The following is a 22,191-nucleotide window of genomic DNA, read 5'->3' on the forward strand; positions in this document are numbered from 1 at the left end:
GTCTGTCGAAAGGAAATGTGTAGATGCTTTTGAAAGAACAGACCTCCATGGCACCAGCGAGCTGGAACACAGAGATGACGTGGTCAGCAGCAGCGGGGCTCTGGTAGCTGCGTCCAACCATGTTTAAAGCTGCATGGACCCAAAAACCATGTGACAGGAAGCTGAGAGTGGTAGGAGCAGCAAACCCACATGCTCCCACAGTATGCCCTCTGTGCAGCCCCAGAGCAGCAGCCAGCATGGATGACTAGCTGCTGGCCAGCTCCCAGCCACCCCAGGGCCTCTGCCCCTCCCAGAGCCCTCAGAGGGCTCGCAGGACTCTGGGCAGCACCACTCCAAAAAAAAAAAAAAAAAAAAGAAAAGGGCACCTTCGTGAACCAAGCCTGAGTTGAGAGACCTGCTAGGGCTCTGGAAAGAGGAGGAGGTCCTAAAGGATATCGGGGTGAGGCAACAGAACGTGGCTGCATTCACCCACCTGGTCAAAGGGCAGTCTGCCCAAGGCAACTCTGCCCACACCCCAGACCAAGTATGCAGCAAGGGCGAGGAGCTGAAGCAAAGATACGCCTGGGCCCAGGTCTCCCCCAGCCTCTCAGGGCAGGTTGCAGGACCTGCGCCTGCTACAGGGAGCTCCACTGCCTCCTGAGACCCAGGGACAGCTCCTCCTAACCCTTCGTCTTGGACATGGTGGTGGATGAGCTGCACCCCGGGGATGAGAAGGACCCACAGAACGTCCCATGCACCCAGAGCCAGAGGCCATCACCGAGGTCTTGAACGATGAGGGGGACTTTGATTGAGCTCCCATCCCAGTTGTTGAGCCAGGTGATGGGCAGCCGGACATCACCAGACCTTGGCAAGGGACCCTCCCTCTGATAAGTATCTGACAGGGAACACACCCTGGCCCATGAGTGGAGGTACCACAGCTGCCAGCGGACCACTCACATGCCCCACAGACCTGGGCTGGACACAGCACAGGTGGCCATGGCTCCCAGCATGCCACAACAGCCGCCAGCAACATCCAGCACCTGCCCCTCTGGACAGCACTGCAAACCACATGTGCGGGGAGGGCAGGACAGGGATGGACTGCAGCCAGGGACCACCCCACAGGGTGGGGATCCCTCCTGCAAGCGCAATACCCCACGGCTGCCTGCTGCTGGATGGGGGCGTGGCCCTTGTGCCATAACACAGGACTGAACATGTTGTCCTCTCCATTGCTACAGCCATGGCACAGGAGATCCCTGACCCATCTGTGGTCCTAGACAGCCCTGTGGAGGAGGGAGACTGCTCACCATCCACAGGCGCACCACAAGGGGCCTGGAGCAGGAGGGCATGATGGCAGACCATCCACCCCTGCCCTGGAGTAGCAACCCCCCAAGTTGACATCTCCTCCTTCCTCCCTAGTTTGAGGTCCCCCCACTTCCTCCCACTTATGCTGCCTCCCCCTTGCCCAGCCCCCACGTTGTACATAGTTTGGCCCCGCTGTCTGCTGTAGCTAGTTTTCTTACCGTATTATTAGATCACATGAAGTTGATAGTGAACGTTAAAATTTTATTTTTTCAGCAGCCCCGTGTCCTGTGCTGCTGTTGGGATGGTTGTGGAGGGTAGAGCTGTGGGGGGCCCTGCGAGGGGTGCTGTGGGTGGGGGGGGTCATTGTGGCCAGTGTGCGAAGGTTTCCCAGAAGGCCTTCCTAATGTGAATCCCATCCCCATGGGCCTGGCAGCTTGGGGCTGGGGCCAGCTGTTCAAAGCCAGGGCCAGACTCTGCCGCCAACCACTTTCATGATACAGGTTGAACCTCCTTGGCCCAACACTCTGGGGATCTGTGTGGTCCTGAGCAAGGGAGTTGGCTGGACCAAAAGAATTCAATACTCCACTTCTGGCCACTGGCCCCTGCTCCCAGCCTGCCTTCTGAGTTTTCCACCTGCTAGCAGCCTTGGCCACTGAGCTCTGCTCCTGGTCCAACAGAGCCACTGGCCCCCTTGCTGCTGGCCCAGCTGCAGTTCCCCCAACCTCTCACTGGCTGGGGTTCCCCAGACATCACTGGCTTTCCTGGTCCCTGCTGGCCCTCCTGCTGCTGATCCCCAGCCACCACTGACTTCTTTGACGTCAGGCCAGCCCTGATTGGGACTCCCTGGCCATGACTGGTTTCCTAGTCCCCATCAGCCCCTGTCACTGACCCAGCTGCACCAGCCCAGCCCCTGCCCAGGCTCACAGACATCAGACTCCCAGCTGGCCCTTCTCTCAGCCACTGGAGCTCTCTGGCTAGCAATATCCATGGTTTAACTGGACCAGAGTGTTCCAGATTTCAGAAGTTCAACCTGTATCAATGATCGTGATCTGATTACATGTGTTTTGTGGGGGCACCATAATAATGTTTATATTTGGTGCTTCAGATGGTTACTTTTCCAAAGTTTAACTGATCTGGGAACAAATTTAAGTGGGAAGTGTGAGTGGAAATGGTGGGTTCGCTGTTTGGAGCCTTGAAGGAAGATTAGGTATTTTTCTGAAAGGTCTGTTTTTGAATTCAGTTTCTGAGAGAAATTCTGCAGTTTTGGGGTGTCAGTCTAGGTCAGTGGTTCCCAACCTTTTCAATAATATGGCACACTTCAGTGAGACAAAATTCCAGGGCACACCCACCTTCTCCAGCTGAATCAAATGCTCATAAATGTCACATTGACTTATATTTACGATGGTTACAGAAGATGGAGACACCTTGTCACGAGGTCAGGATTGATCAGTTTCTCCCCAGCAGCAGCTTTGCAAAGCTGACCAACCCCAAGTTATCTGGGACTCAAGAAGCCTTGCTGCTTGAGCCCCCTGCAAAGTTGGTCAATTTCCCCTCCCCTCAGCTCTTTGCAGAGCCACCAATTGATGACACCAAGCCAGCTGGCAGCTCAAGCAGCAGGGCTGCCTGATTCCCAGGTGGCTCAGGGTTGGTCAGTTTCCCATTGGGGAAGCTTTGCAAAGCTGTGGGAGAGAAATTGATGACCCCGTGCCAGCTGGGACATAGGCAGCCTTGTTGATTGAGCCCCCCAGCTGGTGTGGGGTCATCTAAGTGCGCTGTGAAATGTCATCGATTTCCCAACACACACACGCGCGCATGCACACACACACACACACACACACACTTGGCTCTGCAAAGAGCTGAAGGAAGGGGGAATTGATGAAATTTCTGCAGCGCACTTTGACAGTCCTCGCAGAACACTTGTTGAAAACCTCTGGTCTAGGTAGTCATGGTTATACCATCTGGCCTTGGCATCTGTGACTTTATGAATCTCCCTGTTCATCTGCCTCCTTCATAGCCCTAGAGGAGAACAAGCTTCCTACATTGTCTTCAACTTGCTAATAACACTGTTGCTCTATATTTGATAATGATTATAATCTAATCTCATGCCTCAAAATATCATGGGCAAAGGGATCATCATCCTCTCAAGTATCAATGGGAGTGGGTACACAAAATCCCATGTCTTAGATGACTGGCTATCATAAGGTGCCTAGGACGTAACTGATCGCTAAACTTGAATCATAAGAATTTTCTCCCAAATCAGATTGGCAGGAACTCTAAGGTCTTTTTATTGACCTTTGCAGCCGGGGGCAGTGGTTTGCCTTCTAGTGCTCTTGGAGCATATCTTACGTAATGAGTTCTGTTATGGCATTGGTAGCCCCTTGGTCTCTCCTGTTCATTGCCTCTGTCACACATTAATTTTAGGCTCCTGAGCACTAAACTTCACTGGTTTAACTAAATTTATTGGATTCACCATAGGGTATTTGGATGGAATTTAGTAGCATGAAGTATGCAGGAGGTCAGACAAGATGCGCTGAAGGCCATTTCTGGCCTTAAGCTCTGAAACTATGAAAATCCTAGCCCCTGTTTCTTGCATCATATTCAAATTTCTATTCCATACCATCTAATATAATTTTAAGGACTTGTGAAATATAGATGGTTCTTTGAAAGAAAGTTTACATGTCAAACCTTTTGTGTCTTGTGTGCATTTATTAGCAATGCTCTGTAGTGCATGGGTTTTGATTTCAGTTTTTTGGACTCATGCACTAGTTGGGTAGGGTAGGTGAAGAAAAGTGAAATACATAGTTAGACGTCTGATCAATATTCCCTCTAATCTTTTTCGTTCATATGTGGAAAAAAATGTTTGTGTTTACCCAGGCATGTGTGAATGTGCACCGCCAGTAGAAACAAACCTACTAGTTAGTGCTATGCTTTTCATGGAAATCTCTCCTGAACATCCACACAAGATCATGACTTATGGGAAGCATTACTCCTCATGCAGTCTTTTTAAGCCTTTTCAAAAGTTATACTCCTGATACAACTTTGCGTTGGATTTTAATGTGATTTACAGATCATTTTGCTTTGAAACATCCAGTAATATCCAGTCAAGTCAATTTCAGCTTGTGAAAGCCATTATTCTAATGGGACATTTAAAGAATGCACATTGAAGATCATGTACTATATCAAACACTTTATTACTCATGTTTGTTATTTACAGTATTTACATATTGCACGTTGGCTGGAATGCTTACACATTTATTGAACAGAAAACCAAAGGCAGATTGTTTGTGTATACAAAATCCACACTCCTGTCTCAAGAAAACATGTTTACTTGGAATTGTCTTTTATATTTGTCATGCGATTTTTAACTTGTACTCCGGGGTAAAATGTAACTCTTCCAACATTTAAATTTTTAAATATGTTTGTTTTAACCCAATTCTTAATTGCATAAGCATGAAGAATATTGTGAGAAGGCCACTGCAGTGGAGTAGATTCATTAAGAGTTCTGGATATATAAACAAACATCCTTCCAAGTCTCAGAATTCAGCAACAGTATGTTAATTTCTTGGTGGAGGGTACATGTTCATGTAATTTTTGGCAGCACTACACATCAGATGTGGAGTGTATGTTTAAGTATGGAACAGTAAGTACTATTGGCAGTTACACTATTGTAAGGAATGGTGATCTGCAAAGTGTTGAAAACATACAAAACACATCTTAAAAGAATTATGGGAAATAGTCTGTCAATCTGCAAAAATAAATCCTCTTGTTCACAATGAAATATGTATAAAGGTATTTAAGGTCTGTTTCCCTGTTGATTTCCAAGGCACTTCTCCTGGTTCTTGATGTTGCTTTTCTGTATGGAAGTATCTGTGTGGGGGGAAACACATTAAAATTAGTAGAATTTTAAAGAGATGAATAAAATATGAAAATGATGAAAGGCATTTGGCAGATTGATTAGAGTTTGAAACAACTGTCTCTGGCAAATCTAGTAGCATGTTTCTGATCTCATGTTCTGTTCATATCACACTACTCACTACGGCCTGTCTACACTACCACCTTCCTTCGAGGGAAGGATGGTAATTAGGGTGTTGGGAGTTTACTAATGAAGTGCTGCCATGCATAGGCAGCACTTCATTAAGCAAATTCTACCCCCCCCCCCCCCCCCGGCAGCAACTTCAAAGTTTTAAACTTTTGAGGAGTAAGGGGACTTTGAAGTTGCCGCAGCACTTCAAAGTACCAGCAGGTGAGCCATGGCTAGACGCGTGCTGGTATTTTGCAGTTTAAAACTTCAAAGTTGCCACGCGGGGGGGAGCAATTAGCTTAATGAAGTGCTGCCTACGCACGGTAGCACTTCATTAGTAAACTCCCAACACCCTAATTATCATCCTTCCTTTGAAGGAAGGTGGTAGTGTAGACAAGCCCACTAGAAAAACTTTACAGATTGGCATGCACCTTCTTTGTGCTATTCCTATCTCTTTGCCTGGAAACCTAATTTTGAATACGACAAAGTTCCACTAATTTTAAACATTTTGAATGTTGAGCTTAGTTTTTTAGAGTAAGTTTCTCTAAATGCAGTAGTGAAGTCAAAATCTGAGTCTACATCTGTGCTATTGATTGTTATTGTCACTTTTGAAGTCTTAATATCTCAATACCAATAAAGTTTTGGCTGCCCACCTGAAGCCCAGGCATACTCCCATTGAGGCCCATAACTAACAGTAAAATTGTTTAAGTACTGTATAGCAAAACCAGGAAGACTTCCAAGCAGGCTCCTAAAAGGAGCATTCAAGTGTGGCAAAGCCATTGCAGAGAAGCTAACAACTTGAAGAAGTCTTCCCTGCAGCAAGTTTAGAAGGAGTGACCCACACCAGAGCTATTCTTTTGGTGCAACAAATATGAAGTAACATTTCAAATTCTGTCAGTAGGAAAGGTTTTAGAACAAACTGATAAACTAACCAATAAGTCACTAAGACCAGATGGTCTTCACTTTAGAGTACTGCAGGAATTCAAATACAAAAGTCAGAGCTAGTAACAAGTATGTAGCCAGTTACTGAACTCAGCCTCTGTGCCAAATGACTGCATGGTGGCCATTGTAGCGCCAGGTGCCAGAGAAAATTCTGGAAATCACAGTGCAATGTGCCTAATATCAATGTCATGCAAACTGTCAAACTATAATTATGTTCTTTACTATCAGACATGTAGGTGAACATGATTTGTTGCAGATGAGTCATCGCAGCTTTTTTAAAGGGAATCAGGGCTCACCAATCTACTAGGTTTGTTTGAGGAAATCAACAAGTATGTGGATAAGCATGATCTTGACATCAGGTGCTTGGATTTTCAGAAAACCGTTGACAAGATCTTTCAGGCTTTTAAAGAAACTAAAGTAGCCCTGGGATAAGAGGGATGAAAGATATGAAAGAGTGGACATAAATGGTCAATTTTCATAGGAGAGGGAGGCAAACAATAGGGTCAACCAAAGTTGTGTAGTGTGACCTGTGGTGTTCATCCTATCCATTAAGGATCACGAAAGGGGATGAACAATGAAGCAGCAAAGTTTGCAGACTATACAAAATTATTCAAGATAGCTAAATCCAAAGCAGACTGCGAGAAGTTAGAGGATCTCATAAAACTGGGTGAATGGGCAGCAAAGGGGCAGACGAAATTCAGTGTTAAATTCAACATAGGACACAGTGGAAAAAATAATCCCAGTTGTACATACAGGTTCTAACTTAGCTATTTCAAGACAAAAGCAATTTTGGAGTTATAGTGGAGAGTTCTCAGAAATCATCTTTTCAGTGCTCGGCAGCAGATAAAATGTTCAACACCGTGTTAAATTAGGAAAGGAAAATTCTAACACCACTATATATTATATGCTCACACCTTGAATACATTTTGTGGCATCCTGATTTTAAAAATAAAATTATACTCTACATTTTGAAAAGATACAGAGAATAGTAAAAAAAGATGATCAGTGGCTTGGAACATCTTCCATACAAGGAGGCACCCCCATGTTCAGCGTAACCCAAAATCTCTCTACCAGAACACAGAAGAGAGTCAGTTGCTATGGCATTTCCATTTTCCAATCTGGGCATTTAAAAAGCTCAAGTAATATGTTGCAGTTCTAGCAGCTTCTATTAAGATAACTTTTAATAACAATTTTTATATAATGTGCTAACATTTGGTTATCTGGCATTCATTGAGCTGTGCATCAGAGGTATACTTCTATCATTACCCAGTTTTAAGATGCTGCTAAGAATACTACATACAGATTCAGCTTTTCTAGACGGACCCTCTCAGGACCTGACCAGTGAATTGTATAGCAGCATTACCAACACTTCCACTACTTACTGGGCTCCTAAAAGGCATTTTTAGGGATAAATTACATTTAAGTAAGAGCACAGAACAATGAAGCCAGTGCTGGTGGCTGTAAATTAACTTCACGAGACCATGGGAAACTTGGCCATACCCATGATAAGGGGACATCTGGCTAACTAAAATTCAAACCACTGATGTTGCCAGACCAGAGCATGCTGGATTAGAGAGGTTAAACCAGTATATGCTATCCTGCAATATTTTTATGATTTAAGATTTATTTTTACCTTATATTACACAGAATCAGCATCTTTAGTAGGAAGTAGTGTTTCTTCTACTATAAAATGATCTTATCTTTCTTTCAAGTCTGATAGTTTTTCTAATGAAGTCACTATTTTGTTGCCTTATTATGATGACTTCAACAACAAGAAATTATTTTTCATCTTAGTCTAATATTCCTAGATTCACTGAGGTGGGACTTTCCCCTTTTTTCCCCTATTTTACAGATTTCATTGCTGTCCTTTCTCTGTTGTACATTTAAAGAATTTTACTTTACAACTGCCATTTGAAAAATCTTTAATCCTATCAAGTGGCCGAATGGAAAAAAATGAAAGTAGATAAGGAATGATTAACCTTATATTCCATTTTTGTAATAAATACTTATCTGTTTAAGATAGTTAACAAATAAGCAATTAAAAATTTTAAAAATTACAGAAGTATGTAATAATCTGGGCTTGCTAGAGTTTGAAGTTCAATAGGGTAAAAAAAAAAAAGGAGATGGCTAATACAATATGCATGTTATGGTTTTACTATCAAAATTACAGTAAAGACAAGCCATAGGCAAAATAGTTAATACACCGCTGTATGACTCTGTCCAGGGAATCATCTGTTACCCCAAACCAGGATCATATCTGTGTGTGTGGAAATCCCTGATTACATGTGCACACAGCTGCATAACATGCAATCCATGTGGCGGGATGGGAAAAAATCACAGATACAAAGGAGGTTTACATACCGGGGATCTAGAAATCCAGCCAAAATAATCCTGTAGATAACTCAATGTCTGACTATTCTGATTCATAATGAATGGCAATCACATTAGGCAAGATTTTCAAGTTTTTGGGAGGCCACAATTTTAAGATTCTTCACCTGACACCTTAAAGAGGCCCAATTTTCAAAGACTCGCACATTTTCTGATAATTGGACCCTTTTAGGGTGATGCAGTTTGGGCACCCAAAATCACTAGCCTCCTCTGAAATTCTTGGCAATGGGCTCCAAGATTCATAAGGAAGACTAGACAGCCAGATGTGCAAGAGTCTAGGACAAATGGCTGAGCTAAGAACAAAGAAGAATATGTTCTCTCTGAGGATGTGGTTAAACCTTTTTGGCAACTGTAAATGAGCTCTTATGCTCAAGGTTGATGTTTGTAGATCTGCATATCTGATATCAGATGTTAAGAATCTTTGGAAATCTGAGTGCACACAGCCTGACTTGTGCTGAGTTTGCAAATGAATATCTACCTTTGTTCCAGACTCTATATTGCAGAAATTATACATAATATTATGTATTGTCACAGAGACAATTATTTAAAGGCTGTCTTTGTGTCTGTTCATTTTATTTCACTCCTGGAATCTGAAGCCTCTTGCCTACCTTGAAGTTGTGATAATCCCAGATATGTTATAAGTAGAAATCCAAAACAAATCTCAAAATATGGACATGTCCATGCATCTCCAAAGCAAATAAGCAAAGGCTAACTGCCAGCTTGCCAAACAGTAACAAGTATTAATTCATCCATAGCCTGATGCTAGGAAGAACTGAGTGAAATAACACGAAATTACTGAGCAAGACAGAAAATACCAAAAATATGGATAATAAAACCTGAATTTCCTTTGTAAAATACTTTGAGCTGTACTGATAAAACACACTAGATAATATAATAATCCCTAAGTCTTACTCTTTTGACTGGAATAAACAAAATACTCCAGATATGGAAATCATTTAACTAGTTTGGACCATAAGTATTTTCATTCTGTATGGGTATCTCTACACAGCAAAATTACTTAGAAATAATGGTCACTATTTCAAAATAATGTTTGTGAGCATCTACACAATGCATCCATTATTTCAAAATAATTTTGAAACAGCTGTCATCTTATTTTGAAATTGATGAACCTCATTCCATGTGGAATAGTGCCTATTTTGGAATGGGGACTGTGTAGACAGGAAATAGGGGCTATTTTGAAATAAATAATTCCAGAATAGCTTATTTCAAAATAAAGCTTCTGTCTAAAAAGAGTGTTTCATATTAGAGCCCCTGGAAGCCAAAATAGGCTGTCTAGTGTTTGGACATACTATTTCAGAATAGGTTTTGTTATTTTGAGGCTTCCCTGTAATGTAGATGTGTTATTCCGGAATAGTTTATTTTGGAACAACAACTCCAGAATAACTCTATAGTGTAGACATACCTTAAAAGACTTTGTCATTGTGCTGCAAATTTTTGAATCTCTCTTAAAAGTACCCAAAAGGGTAGGTCCAGCAATCCACATCCTGCACAGAGATGGTTTCATTCTGTTTTGTTTAAAAGAGCAAAAGAACTACATTTCTCAGCACTCCTCCTATGGAGGAAATGGGACATGATGACAGCCCCACTACGCTTTCCCATGGGAAAAGATCTCACATAGAAATGTTGACATATGCAGCAGTTTCCATGCATTCTCTGTACAGTGGAAAGTTTGTGGAGTGGCAGGAAGATCTTCCAAGTTTTGTAATTAAATCTATCAGTCTTGAGGCACCTCTGATGACAACTAGTCCTTCTTTCCATCACAGCAGATCCCTGAAGAATTATGCTGCAATCAATGATAATGTAGCAGAGCTTTGCCTTATGTCCCATTCTCCGGGGACAGAGTTTCTGGCATTGTGGATTTTCTAATAGAAACTGTCCAAGTTTCAGAGTGGATCGGTGCTTCAAAGAAACTGCCTCTTGACCCTTCTTACCCTGAAAACTAATAAAATCCCAATGGGAGGTGCTGATGCAGAGTGACTTTTAGGAAAAATATATTTTAGGATGTGTTCCCCATCTATGCTGACTGACCATTTCTAACAGCTATTTGTAACAGTACAATTCAATTTATGTCTTACAGTAGAATGTATGGATGATAGTTGCCAACTAGCTTCCTGAATTATACAATTCACTACCTGGAACTGCAGAGTTACTAAGAACAATGAATTTACCTCACATACCCAACATCAGTTGCATTAGTAAAGTGCCATATGCTGTAGGTTCTGTGATTTTGCCCTTAAACAGGCAAGATCTTGATCATGGAGTTGCCCCCATGCCTGCATTACTAACAGTAAATGAAGCATTCAAAACAGGGAGCACTTCTTCAGACATAGGACTTCAGAACATACAGAGCTGAATGGTAGCTTTATAAGTAAGCCAAAGCAGCTATGTTATATGAACAGAAAAAAAGCAAAGAAAGAAGCAAGAAACATGAGGAAAAACATGGGCTTAATCTGAAGTACTAATTCTAAATTGCAAACTTTATTTAATAATTATATTACTTAAATATCCAGTGAAATCTCTCTATATAACCTTGTTTAACAAGTCTCAAAATTGCATACAACTGTATCTTTGTCTCAGCTCATGGGGGACAAGACATCAGCTAGTCTTTGTGGTTTACTCCTTAAGGTGTAGATCTTTTGGGAGGACATTCTTCCTTTTGTTTGCACTAAAATTCCCATTATCACTAAAAAAAGAGTTAAGCAGGTGCATGAAGGAAATATAGCCCACTGGAGTAGAATTTGAACATGAGTAACATACATATTGTTTTTAATGCTATAAGTACATTACAACTGAGTTATTCTAGAACTACCAATGATACCTATGTTTTAAAAGCTTGCATATGTATAGTTATGTATTAATCCATATTAAAATGTATGCAGTAAATTTAAAGCTGTGAATGTGAATGGGCAGCCAACGCCAATATACATGATTATACACTGAGTCAACATGGAAAAATCAGCTATGGCTGCTGTGTTTTGTTCTATAAAAGCAAATTCACTATCTGCTAACTGCATACAGCTATGAGTAATTCACAGCTGATGTCTATAGGTCTTTATAATGTCTTCCAGTAGGGGGTACCCTTTATTTATGGCCCATATTTTGCCAGATTAAGATAGGTACAATGTCAAATGCTCTGAAAAGGGAATACCTTAGCCAAAAGATGATTGTTTTTACAGTCATGAATTTTTCATGTCCACAATGCAAAGTCCACAGCTTTGCTATGCAGTAGAATATTACCTCTATCAAAAAGCTTACCTTATCCTTCCATGCACATTGGACTTACTGCCAACCGAGTAAGAAGCCTGGCACATCGTTTATAATCTGCCATGAAAAAGATCATAAATACAATAGCTTAATGACACAGTTAGTCACTTATTTTGGTTTCAAAAAATAAAAGTTGATACAGGTGCTATGCAAACTCAAAATTAACTATAATCGGGACCTAGATTTAAAGGCTTGGGCTATAACAGGGTAGGCATTGGCTCCATATGCTTAAGAATTACTGTTTAAATATTAGGTACCTAATTTCTTTGCATTTTCTTTGTGGAGAGAAAAAACAGCATAATTGTGCAAGCAGACAGCTTGTGAGTATGAATACATGAGCAGTTACACATCTAACTAGCTCTGGTGTGCACAAGTGCTAGATCTGAACTGCAATGATGGTGTTTGATTATGCAAATTAGGTGTTTGGAGTTGCACTGGCCCATGACTGAAATGCAGCTCTGAATGAACTAATAGTACAAAGATAAATATTAATGTGTCAGACATCAAAGTCTCCTTCTAGAACAACTGAGCAGAGCAACAGAGTCTTGGAGGTTGAGCTCTTCAGATGTATCTGACTGAAATGAGTAGAAGGCAGGTGTCTAAATATCTTTGATTCATAGAATTAGATGAAAAGACTAGTTGCCTAAATACATTTCCTTTGGCAGTACAGGATGGTATGGCCTATAGTCAGGTCATGTGATGCCTGCTACTGTAAATGAGTGTAGATGGTATTACCTGCAGCTCATCAAACCTACTGTCTTGTGGGTAGCATGAGAGGGCATAAGGTTAAGGGAATGACAGAAAATCCCCACTGTTTCTATGAGAGAGAGAGAGAGAGAGAGAGAGAGACTCTGGAATGGAGTTCCAAAGGCTAATATATTAGTACCAAAGATACTAACATTTTGTATCTTCCCAGCCACTCCTGCAGAGGATCAGGTACCAGATGTACTGGTTCTTCCTCTCCTCTGGATTTTACCAATGACACTTTAAAGGGGGGTCCTGATGCATGGGCAGCTCAGGGCTTCCATATCATCTGCCCAGCTGGGTGCTCCAGCTAAGGACAAGATGATTCTTTGCACTATATTCTTTAGATCTTTGTATAGTCTTGTTAACGCAGATAGTGAGTGAGTGGTGATGTTATAATGAGTAGAACTGAAGCAGTCAGGGCTGAAAATGTTTCATACTTATAAAGTTCAAATGACCTGTTTTGTGTGCAGTGCAAATTGAAAAGGAATTATTAAAAGATTACTCTCATGCTTATTTAAAGACCTCCCCTCCTGCAGCCCTACAATTAGCAGTCTGGGTTCAAGTATCAGTCGTTATTGTATAGAAAACCTCATCTCTAAGATCTACAATACCACCAAACTACATAAAGTACTAGAACATGTATCATTTTGTCGACAAAACCCTCTAGTCTAGATATAGCCTGAGACAGCAGACTGCAGGTGCCTTATTATTTCATTTATCTTTATAATAGTTGCATAGAATAAATAGATAACTTTAACCAGTAATCAGAATTATACAAGTATTACAGTACTCACACCACCACCTAAACCAAGCTAAAGCTTTTATACACTAATAATAAAAGCAGTGTACATATTTAAAGATTCTTTGAGAAGTTCCCTAAGAGACATATTGATAAACTGCCATCCATTATATTGTTGGTTATCATTTCATTAAAATTGAAGTTTTTTGCTTGTGAAAGGTGCTAGACTATGAGCCGTAGAGCCCTCTACTCATAAGACAGGTTGAGTACAGGGACCACCAGTGCCAACTCTCTTCTGTTTCCCACCAACATGATGCAACAGGGCCATTTCATCTGTGAGGCTTGAACACTGACCTAGCTTTTTCCTATTTGATCTTTGGCTTTACTGCTGAATGTTCCAGTTAGCATTAAATTTTGGGGAGTGGAGGCACTTTGAAGTACCTGTGGCTACACAGCATGCCAGCACTTCAAAGTTTGACACTTTGAAGTTGCTGTGGGGAAAATTAGCCTAATAAAGTGCTGCATATTCATTGCAGCACTTCATTAATATTCTTTGATCAGGCTGATTACTATGCCCCCTTCTAATAAGGTAGCAAGTGTAGACGTAGCCTGTGAGTTGGGGTTTTTATTCACACATATCCAGCAGTTGATTTGTTTATTGAATTGCAATAGATTACACCTTTGTAAACCCATTCAAGGCAAGAGGATTTCAAGGTGCCATTGAGGGCATAATTGGAAGACCACAAGGTTGCCAAAATGCAACATGCCCTAATTCACCTGTGGAGTATATTTTAAGTGATGATTCATGAAAAGGAAGTAGCAGCACTTGTCTTTCAGATCACAGGTTAAGTTTGCAATTAAATTTTTGTTTTGTAATTCAAGTGCACTTGATTTGGAGACATCAAGAAACAATAAAGCTGGAATCCCAGAAAGCAGTTTTAACAATTGTTTTACACAGTATATCAAGTGGAAACTCTGTGCCTTGATTTCCTCAACTGTAAAATGAGAATGGTAATACTTAATCTGACTTGCATGAGGTGAAGATCAATATATATAAAGCACTGTGAACCTTTAATTGAAAGGCACTGTGCAGTTGCACAGTATTGCCTCTATTATCTGCTATATCCACCCCCCATTCAATAGCCTTCTGTTTTTGAAAGGTTAGTTTGGGTTTATAGCACTTACAAGCTGGGATGGTGCAGTCTCTTGTATTATGATAAAGTCGATGAAAGTGCTTACTGCATTTTGGACTAAAATAGAGAGGACCTGAAATACAGAACAAGAACAAATCGTGAGTCAACACTGCATAAAAGGCCTAGCCGAAGAGGAGAGGGGCTTAGGTGATGTGTGTGAAATGATGGATTACAATGCAAAATCTAAATTTACCTGTTAAATGCTTTAAAAACTTGTCTTTCAATCTCAGATCTCTAGGAACTATTTCTGTTGGGGAAAAAAAAGTATTCATTATACTCCACTGCAAAAATGTTTGTTAAGGATGATAGGACTCCCACAGGCGGTGCCAAAATTTTGCTCAGCTGAGACTTTAAATAGCTATTTACAAGGAGATGGTGAGCCACAAAGAGGAACAAATTGCAGCTGTCTCTATTCACTATATATTTTAGAGAATTTGTCTATTCAAGAACAGCTGTATACCGAATTTGGTTGTTAGCACCATCAAATTCAGTATACAGCTTCCTCTTATAACTTAAAGCAACGTAAGGGTTAGTAGTGCCAGGAACATGGGATGTTCCTGGAATGGTATTGCTTTTCGTGACCAAATAGAAGAGAGAGAATCACCAGGCAGGTGAGAGGGGCCAGCTGGGAGCAGGTGAAAGGGGCTGCTTCTCCACCCCTATCTGGGCCTGCCTCCCCAGAAGCTCTCCTACACCCTGCCCTAAGACCTACTCACTCCCAACTCCCTGTCCTGACCCCCCCAACCCTAACAGTCCTCAGTCTGCCCTGCCCAAAGCTTCCCATGCTCCACCCCACTCCTAAATTTCTTACAGGTATGGTTGTATCACATTATCCCCCACCCCCACCTCCTGACCAGAGAAGTCCTCCCCTGGGGGGATGGAGTGTTGCAATACTACAATACCTGTAAGAAATGTAAGGTGAGGTCTAAACTAGGCAGGTATGTCAGTTTCAGATACACAATTCTAGCTATCACAATTGTGTTGCTGGAGTCAACTTATCTGCAATCAACTTAAATGTCTGTCCTCACTGAGGAAGGTCGACGGGAGAAACTCTCCCATCGACCTCCCTTACTCCACGCTATTGGGTTCACTGCCACCCCCTGATAGGTTGATACAGGTGTACAAAATTGAACCCTGCAAGATCAACCCTGAGCAGGTTGATCTTCTGGGTGATGTAGACATGGCCCAAGTTAGTTTCATTCCTGAACTGAACCATGATGACCCAGAAAAGTAAGATGAACCTGCATTGGGACTGCTTTTCAATAAATGTTACAAAAGAGGTAACAGAAATTTGGAGTATTGCTCTGTTTTGGCACAGCTAAATCAATGCTTGAGGTTTGAAAATGTGATTGCAAACCACAATGACTACAGCCCTTTTTTGTTAAGCCATAACAGGTGATAAAGAGTATAGGGATGAAGAAAAAAATATACTTGGTGAAATACCCATTTTAAAAAAATTACTAAAAACAAGTAAATGGAAAAATTTTAATAATTCCTTTATTTAAGAAATCCAGTGTAAAAATTAACTTCATCAAAATAACACTGCTGAAAGATACAATTTAAATAAAGCATAGACATTTTCCTTTTATTAAAAACAAAACAAAAAAGAAACAAAAAAACCTCACACTTTAATTGAATTAAAGTCTTGACCAATACCAGATAAGTGTGCTAGTTTTCATATAGAGACATAAAAAGAATGGAGCATTGCAGTTCTGGGACAGAGAGGGGTTGATGGAGACCATCACATTAAAAATGAGAACACTTATGAGTCACATTGTGGGGCTCTGTGGGCCATATTTTGGCTACCCCTTATCTAGGTGTACCGCTCACTGTGCTTAGAAACTGCAGACTAAACCAGTGATAAAGGTTCAGAGATACACAAGGGAATGGTCTCTGGGCTGCTCCAGGGCTGTCTATGCAACATTCTCCTACAGGCACCTACACTTTTCTGTCACAGGCAAGCGTTGACAAGCACTGTCTGAAATAGCTATTGTGAACATGAGCTTGAATCAATATATTTACAGGAAATCTAGAAATAATCCTTGTACCTCTAGCATTAAATAAAATTCACAGGAAAGGAATGTGAAAAACAAATGGCTTTTCCCCACTCTTGTGGTTTGCATTCTGCCGATGCCAAAATAAAAGTTTACTGAAATACAGGTTAGCATCAAACTGTGTTTGTATCCTGTTGATTTACAGTTATCTTTAATTACTTTCCATTACTACCTCTACACTGATAGCTTAGTGCAGATTGCATATGATGCTGTACTTCACCTATTGACCATAAATGCCTTTGCATTCCCTGGCACCTCTTATCATGTTTAAAGCAAAGAAAATTTCCATCCAGATCTGATTCACTGGTGAGCTTAGACATTTCTCTAAAGTCAGTCTTCATTTACTTCTAACTTTAGTTTGCCTGATTAATATTGACCATATCATATTTGACCTAATTGTGTCAGGAAGAGCATTAAAAGCTTACATGCTTCTCTCAGAAATTTCCCAGGGGACACACAGGCTGGGAAAGAGATGCTAAGACTGAAGGAAAGGAGGGTTCTGAGCAACAGTTTATTTTCAGCAGCAGCAGCTTTTCTGGGAATAAATTCCATCTTAACAATAATAATAATAAAACATCCCTCTTAAGAGACAGTCAATGACACTGGTACCAACTAGTCTGTTTCTGAAGTGGTTTTCTCATTGAGCCACATTCACCAGTACACACCAGATGCTTTGCACTGATTTGCTTATGCAGGACAGCCATAAACTCTGCTTAACCTTTTTGCTAAATTGAGTTTACAGCTGCTTTACTTTGCTAGGATTGCACACAGTAGTCTGAGTGCACTGGCTACTCTAGCCCATTAACTGTGTACCAGATATTAAGCAAAAGAAACAAGTTCTTATTTTACTGAGTTTATGGGGACCTGTTGGGTTGTTTTATTTAATATCTTCATTAATGATCCAGAGACGTGACTAAGAAACACATTTTAGTGACAGTGACAATACCAAATTAGGAGCAATTGTGAACACTATGGCTACCTCTACACTACAGCGATCTGTCAACAGATTTTCTTGTCGGAAGATATCTTCCAGCAAAACTTCTGTCAGCTGATCATATCCACACCCTCAAAGTGGATCAAAAGAGCAAGCTGCCCTGTCAACAGAGAGTGACCAGACTGCCTGACTGCTCTCTTGACAGAAGCTTAGCAAACAGGGCTGCCCAGGCAACAGGAAGCCCTGTCCGTTGACAAAAGGGTCCCCACAGCATCTACACAGCTTTTTTGTCAACAGAAAACTGTCGACAAAGGCATTATACCTGAACACGGAAGCTATGTCTATACTAGAAGCATCTGTTGACAGTAACATCTGTTGACAGACTCATGCATCCGATGAAGCGGGTTTTTGCCCATGAAAGATTATGCTCCAAAATATCTGTTAGTCTATAAGGTGTCACAGGACTTCTTGTCTGTTGACAGAGTGCATCTGCCCTGCCCTCTGTTGACAGAACAGCTGACTGGAAGCTCTGCAAACCAGGGTGCCCGGTGAATTGGAAGCCCCCTCTGTCAACAGAAATATCTACACTGCACTTCTGTCAACAGAACTCTGTTGAGACAAATGCAGAGTTCTACTGAGATTCTGTCTCCCTGAGTTATGTCACCAGAAGGCCGACGCAGCCAGAGAGACACAACACTGCCAGTGCAGGTAGATGTTCTGTAGGTTTTTCCAACAAAAGGATGGTTTTGCCAGAAAAAAACCTTTCATGTATGTAGCTCATGAGTAAAAAGGAAAGATACGAAGAGGCATGGAAAGAACTAAAGAGACGAGCAGAAAAAAATAACATGCGATCCACTTTGGTAAAGTGTAAACTGACATATCTAGTGAAAATAATCCTCAAACCCAGATACTCAAGGGAGAGGGAAAACTGGGCAACAGAAAATCTGCTTAGGAGAAATGGTGAATAGCAACTTAAACATGAATTTGCAATGCAACAGGGAAGCAAGAAAGGCTGTTTCAGTTTTGGGCTGCATACCCAGAAGCAGGACCTCATGAAACAGGGAGCTATAACCACCCTTCCCTACATTAGTCTGATATGTCTGCATCTGGGCTACTACATACGATTCTAGAACACTGTTACCAGCAACAATATTAATGAGAGAGGTTGGAGAAATACAAACTCAAATTATTAGAATGATGGAGGGACTGATTTCAGCGGAAAGAATTAAAATCAATGTGGGTAGACTAAGGTGTGGAGGGACAAATGATGAAGCAGACAAATACTTGAAAAGGTGCAAAAGGGAGAAGGCTGCCTAACAGGAAACAAACCTCCAGGTATGAAAGTCTATTAGGATTTGGAGTACTTTCCCCAGGGAGATGGCAAGAAAGTCAAATCCAGGAAGATGGAAAACTGTATAATACACAAGACTCCAGGCCCTGGGACTACATGACCAAGGGTGAGCAGGGATTTTCATCTTACAATCATAGGGCTGGAAGGGACCTCAGGAGGTCATCAAGTCCAGCCCCCTGCTTCAAGCAGGATCAACCCCAACTAAGTCATCCCAGCCAGGACTTGACAAGCCAGGACTTGAAACCTCTAGGGATGGAGAACCCACCACTTCTCTAAGCCACGCATTCCAATGCTTCACCACCCTCATGGTGAAGTAGTTTTTCCTATTGTCCACCTCCCCACACTTTTTTACTCCAGTCCATCACACTGTTCTTTCTTATAAATGCAGCAGATATAAAGCCAAAGATCAGGGAGGTCTGGCTTTGAGCTAAATGCATTTGTGAAGTACATTAGACAGAAGTAACAGTGGAGTTGTGCTGTGGATTTTCAAAGCTGGCTTCTGGTAGAACCCTCTATTTCTGAAGCAAGTTTGCAGATTTGGGGTGGGGGATTAGCACCTCCTATAAGAACTAGTACAGCGCTGCCTGACTTCCCCTTCAAGGAGAGCAAAGGTATGAAAAAGGAAAGGAGCAGCCTGGGTTACACACAGTCCGTGACTTACCAGCTCTCTGTTGGTCCTGGTACTCTCCATAATCAGCGACTTCTCTCCGGTCCAAGCTATAGTCGTGGTTGGAGAAGGATAGAACCCCGTTGTCCTTCACGTGGTACCGCTTCAGCTCCTGGATGATGTCCATGATGAGATGCAAGAGGCTTTGCCGGCCCTTGAGGTCTCTGGATTCCGTTCTCTCTTTGCAATAACTTGCTGACAGCATTACCAGCACCAGCCCCAGAAGCACAGGAGACCTCAGTCCGCTCATGGCAAGTCTGAACGGGAGCGCGAATGAGCCGAGGGAAAGAACCGATCCACTTTGGGGGGCTCCTATTTCACTGAAAGGCAAATGGGGGTGGGGGCCGGGCGTCACGGGGGGGAAGCAGACGGACTACGGGGGAGGGCAAAGCGGCTCCTCTACACATTATGTAATACTCCCTCCCACCGCCTCCGGGTCTCAGACTGCCCCGAGCCCCGGCTGGGGTGACCTGGCGGGACTCCAGCCAAGTCCAAGGCTTTGCACCGGTGGGCAGGAGATGGGCCAAGCTGCCTTCTGCCTGCCCGGCCAGGAGCACGACTGAGTCTCCGCGGGGCTGCCAGTGAAGTGCGCCGCCCGGGGGCTCTGGTTCCCCTGCAGTGCGCTCCAACGGCGAGGGCGAGGCACGCCGGGGGCTCCTCGGCCTTCCCACCCCGCCCCATGCAGCGTGGCGGCAGAGCGCGAGCCTGGGCGCTGGCGCGGGAAGCGGCGTTTGGCCGCGGCAGCTGCAGAAACTTTTCCCAACTTGCGCCTCCCAGCGCGCTCCGAGCGCTCGGACCCGCCCGGCCACGCCGGGAAGTGCTGGGCTGTGCACCGCCCGGGGAACCAATGCACGTGCGAGCCCAGCGGCGCCTAGATCCTCCCGGCTCCGAGCGCCCGGCGCGGGACCCAGCCTGCTTCCCGCGCCAGCCCCGGCGCGCTCCGGGCGCACAGCCCCGCGCCTCCCCCCGTCGCCCGCTCTAGAGGGCGGCTGGGCAGCCGCAGCTCGCCTCGCCAGCGCTGTACCTGGCTGTGCTCGCCCCGCGCCGGCCGGGTCCTGCCCCGCTGCCTCCTGCCAGTCCCGGCGCGCAGGCTGCAGCCGCGCGCGCTACTCCATGGGCAGCCCAGGCGCGGCGGCTTTTATAGCTGTGGGCCCAGCCGAGGCGGCGGCTCCGGCCGCTGGGAGCGACCCGCGAGTGGGAGGCGAGCGCGAAAGTCCGCTTGGGAACCCCGGAGCGGCGCTGCCACCGGCGGCCCCCGCCCTCCAGCCCCGCAGCGACGTGAGGAGCCCCTGGAGCCGGGCATCGCCAGCCGCGCCCCGGGGGAGCCGTCCGTCCCGCTGTCTGTCTGTCTGTGGGGGGGGACGCTGCTTCTTGGCCGGGAAGCCCGCGGTGCTGTGGCGGCTGCCCCGCGCCAAGGCGGGAGCCGCTGGGTCCCTCGGGTGTGCCCGCCCGGACCCCCGCAAGCGCCCCCTTCACCCCAGCCCGGGGCGGAGAGTCCCCACCCCGGGGCCCTCCGGCAAAGCCCCTTCTCCTAAGCGTCAGGGGCGGGCGCATCCTGCCAACCCCCGCCCCGCCTGGCAGACGCCTCCGAGGGGCCGGGGGCGCTGTCGCAAGAGGATCCCGGTGAGCGCTCCTGCTTGCTCTCCCTGTGTGCCTAAACCTCGCCCCGGCCGCGCAAGGCGAACAGCGCGCGGGAGCGAGCGGTGGGAACAGCCGCCTCCCGGCTCCTCTCGCCCGGGGCAGCGCCGCGCAGGGCCCGCCCCAGCGCCTGGCTTCGGCCGCGGCTGGGAGGGCGAAGGCGGGAGCGGGAACTGCAGAGCGGCCCCCGCCCCTTCTCCTGCTCCCGCCAGGCGCTGACAACAGCGCCACGCCCTGGCGGCGGAGCCCGTCGCGCGCCCGAGAGCCGCCTCTGGAGGGGGGCCCGCTGCAGAGTGAACGGGACTCGGGGAGCGGCGGAGTGAATCCGAACCCTGCCCCAGCAGCCGTTCGCCCCAGGGTTTCAACGCTGCGGGCTGGACCCGCCGGATCCCCGTGCAGACTTCTGGCGAATACGATTGCTACGGCAGGGGCTAGAGCATTGCTCTGCCCGCGTCCCGTCTGTGCAGGACGCCAGTTCGTTTATTTTAGGCATACGGGTGGCGGAGGGGGAGGAGATCGAGAGTGGAGACGGAGCTCCATCTGTGTGGGTGCTGTCAGACTTTCCATTGGCAAGACACTGTACACAAGACTGCTGTCTTTGTTCGGTGCGCCCGTACACACACGTCCATCGCTGTAGGGCAGCACAGACTTGCTTCAGTTCAAAGAACAAAATGGGAAATTTACCCTAGTTCCTCTTAGAGGGTGTATGCAATATGAACACATCGTGTGTAGCAAATGCCTAACTTTAATGTAACACTTTTCATTAGTAGAGCTTAAAGCCTCTTTTATACACACACGCGCGCGAGAGAGAGAGAGGAGAGGATTTTCTTTTCACTAACTCCTTCAAATTGTCTGTATATGCATTTATTTTAGTCTAACCTCCAGCTGACCTTGATACATACAGGAGCCCCTTGTCAGATTTTGGAAGAGAGAGTAACTAACCCTGATTCC

At 44.5% G+C, this 22,191-nt stretch overlaps 1 protein-coding gene across 1 annotated transcript; it reads right to left on the bottom strand.

Moving 5' to 3' along the window:
• Nucleotides 1-3,817: 3,817 nt before the first annotated feature.
• On the bottom strand, nt 3,818-21,008 carry ALKAL2 (ALK and LTK ligand 2). The gene is made up of 6 exons (XM_074988928.1): nt 20,627-21,008; nt 19,597-19,922; nt 14,790-14,843; nt 14,589-14,669; nt 11,909-11,974; nt 3,818-5,148 (listed from the first exon to the last, which is right to left on the bottom strand). Exons 2-5 carry the CDS (start codon nt 19,850-19,852, stop codon nt 11,910-11,912), a joined length of 456 nt encoding a protein of 151 aa, XP_074845029.1. The 5' UTR covers nt 19,853-19,922; nt 20,627-21,008; the 3' UTR covers nt 3,818-5,148; nt 11,909.
• Nucleotides 21,009-22,191: the final 1,183 nt, after the last annotated feature.

Source organism: Carettochelys insculpta, chromosome 3 (genome assembly GCF_033958435.1).
Source record: "Carettochelys insculpta isolate YL-2023 chromosome 3, ASM3395843v1, whole genome shotgun sequence".
Taxonomy (NCBI): Eukaryota; Metazoa; Chordata; order Testudines; family Carettochelyidae; genus Carettochelys; species Carettochelys insculpta.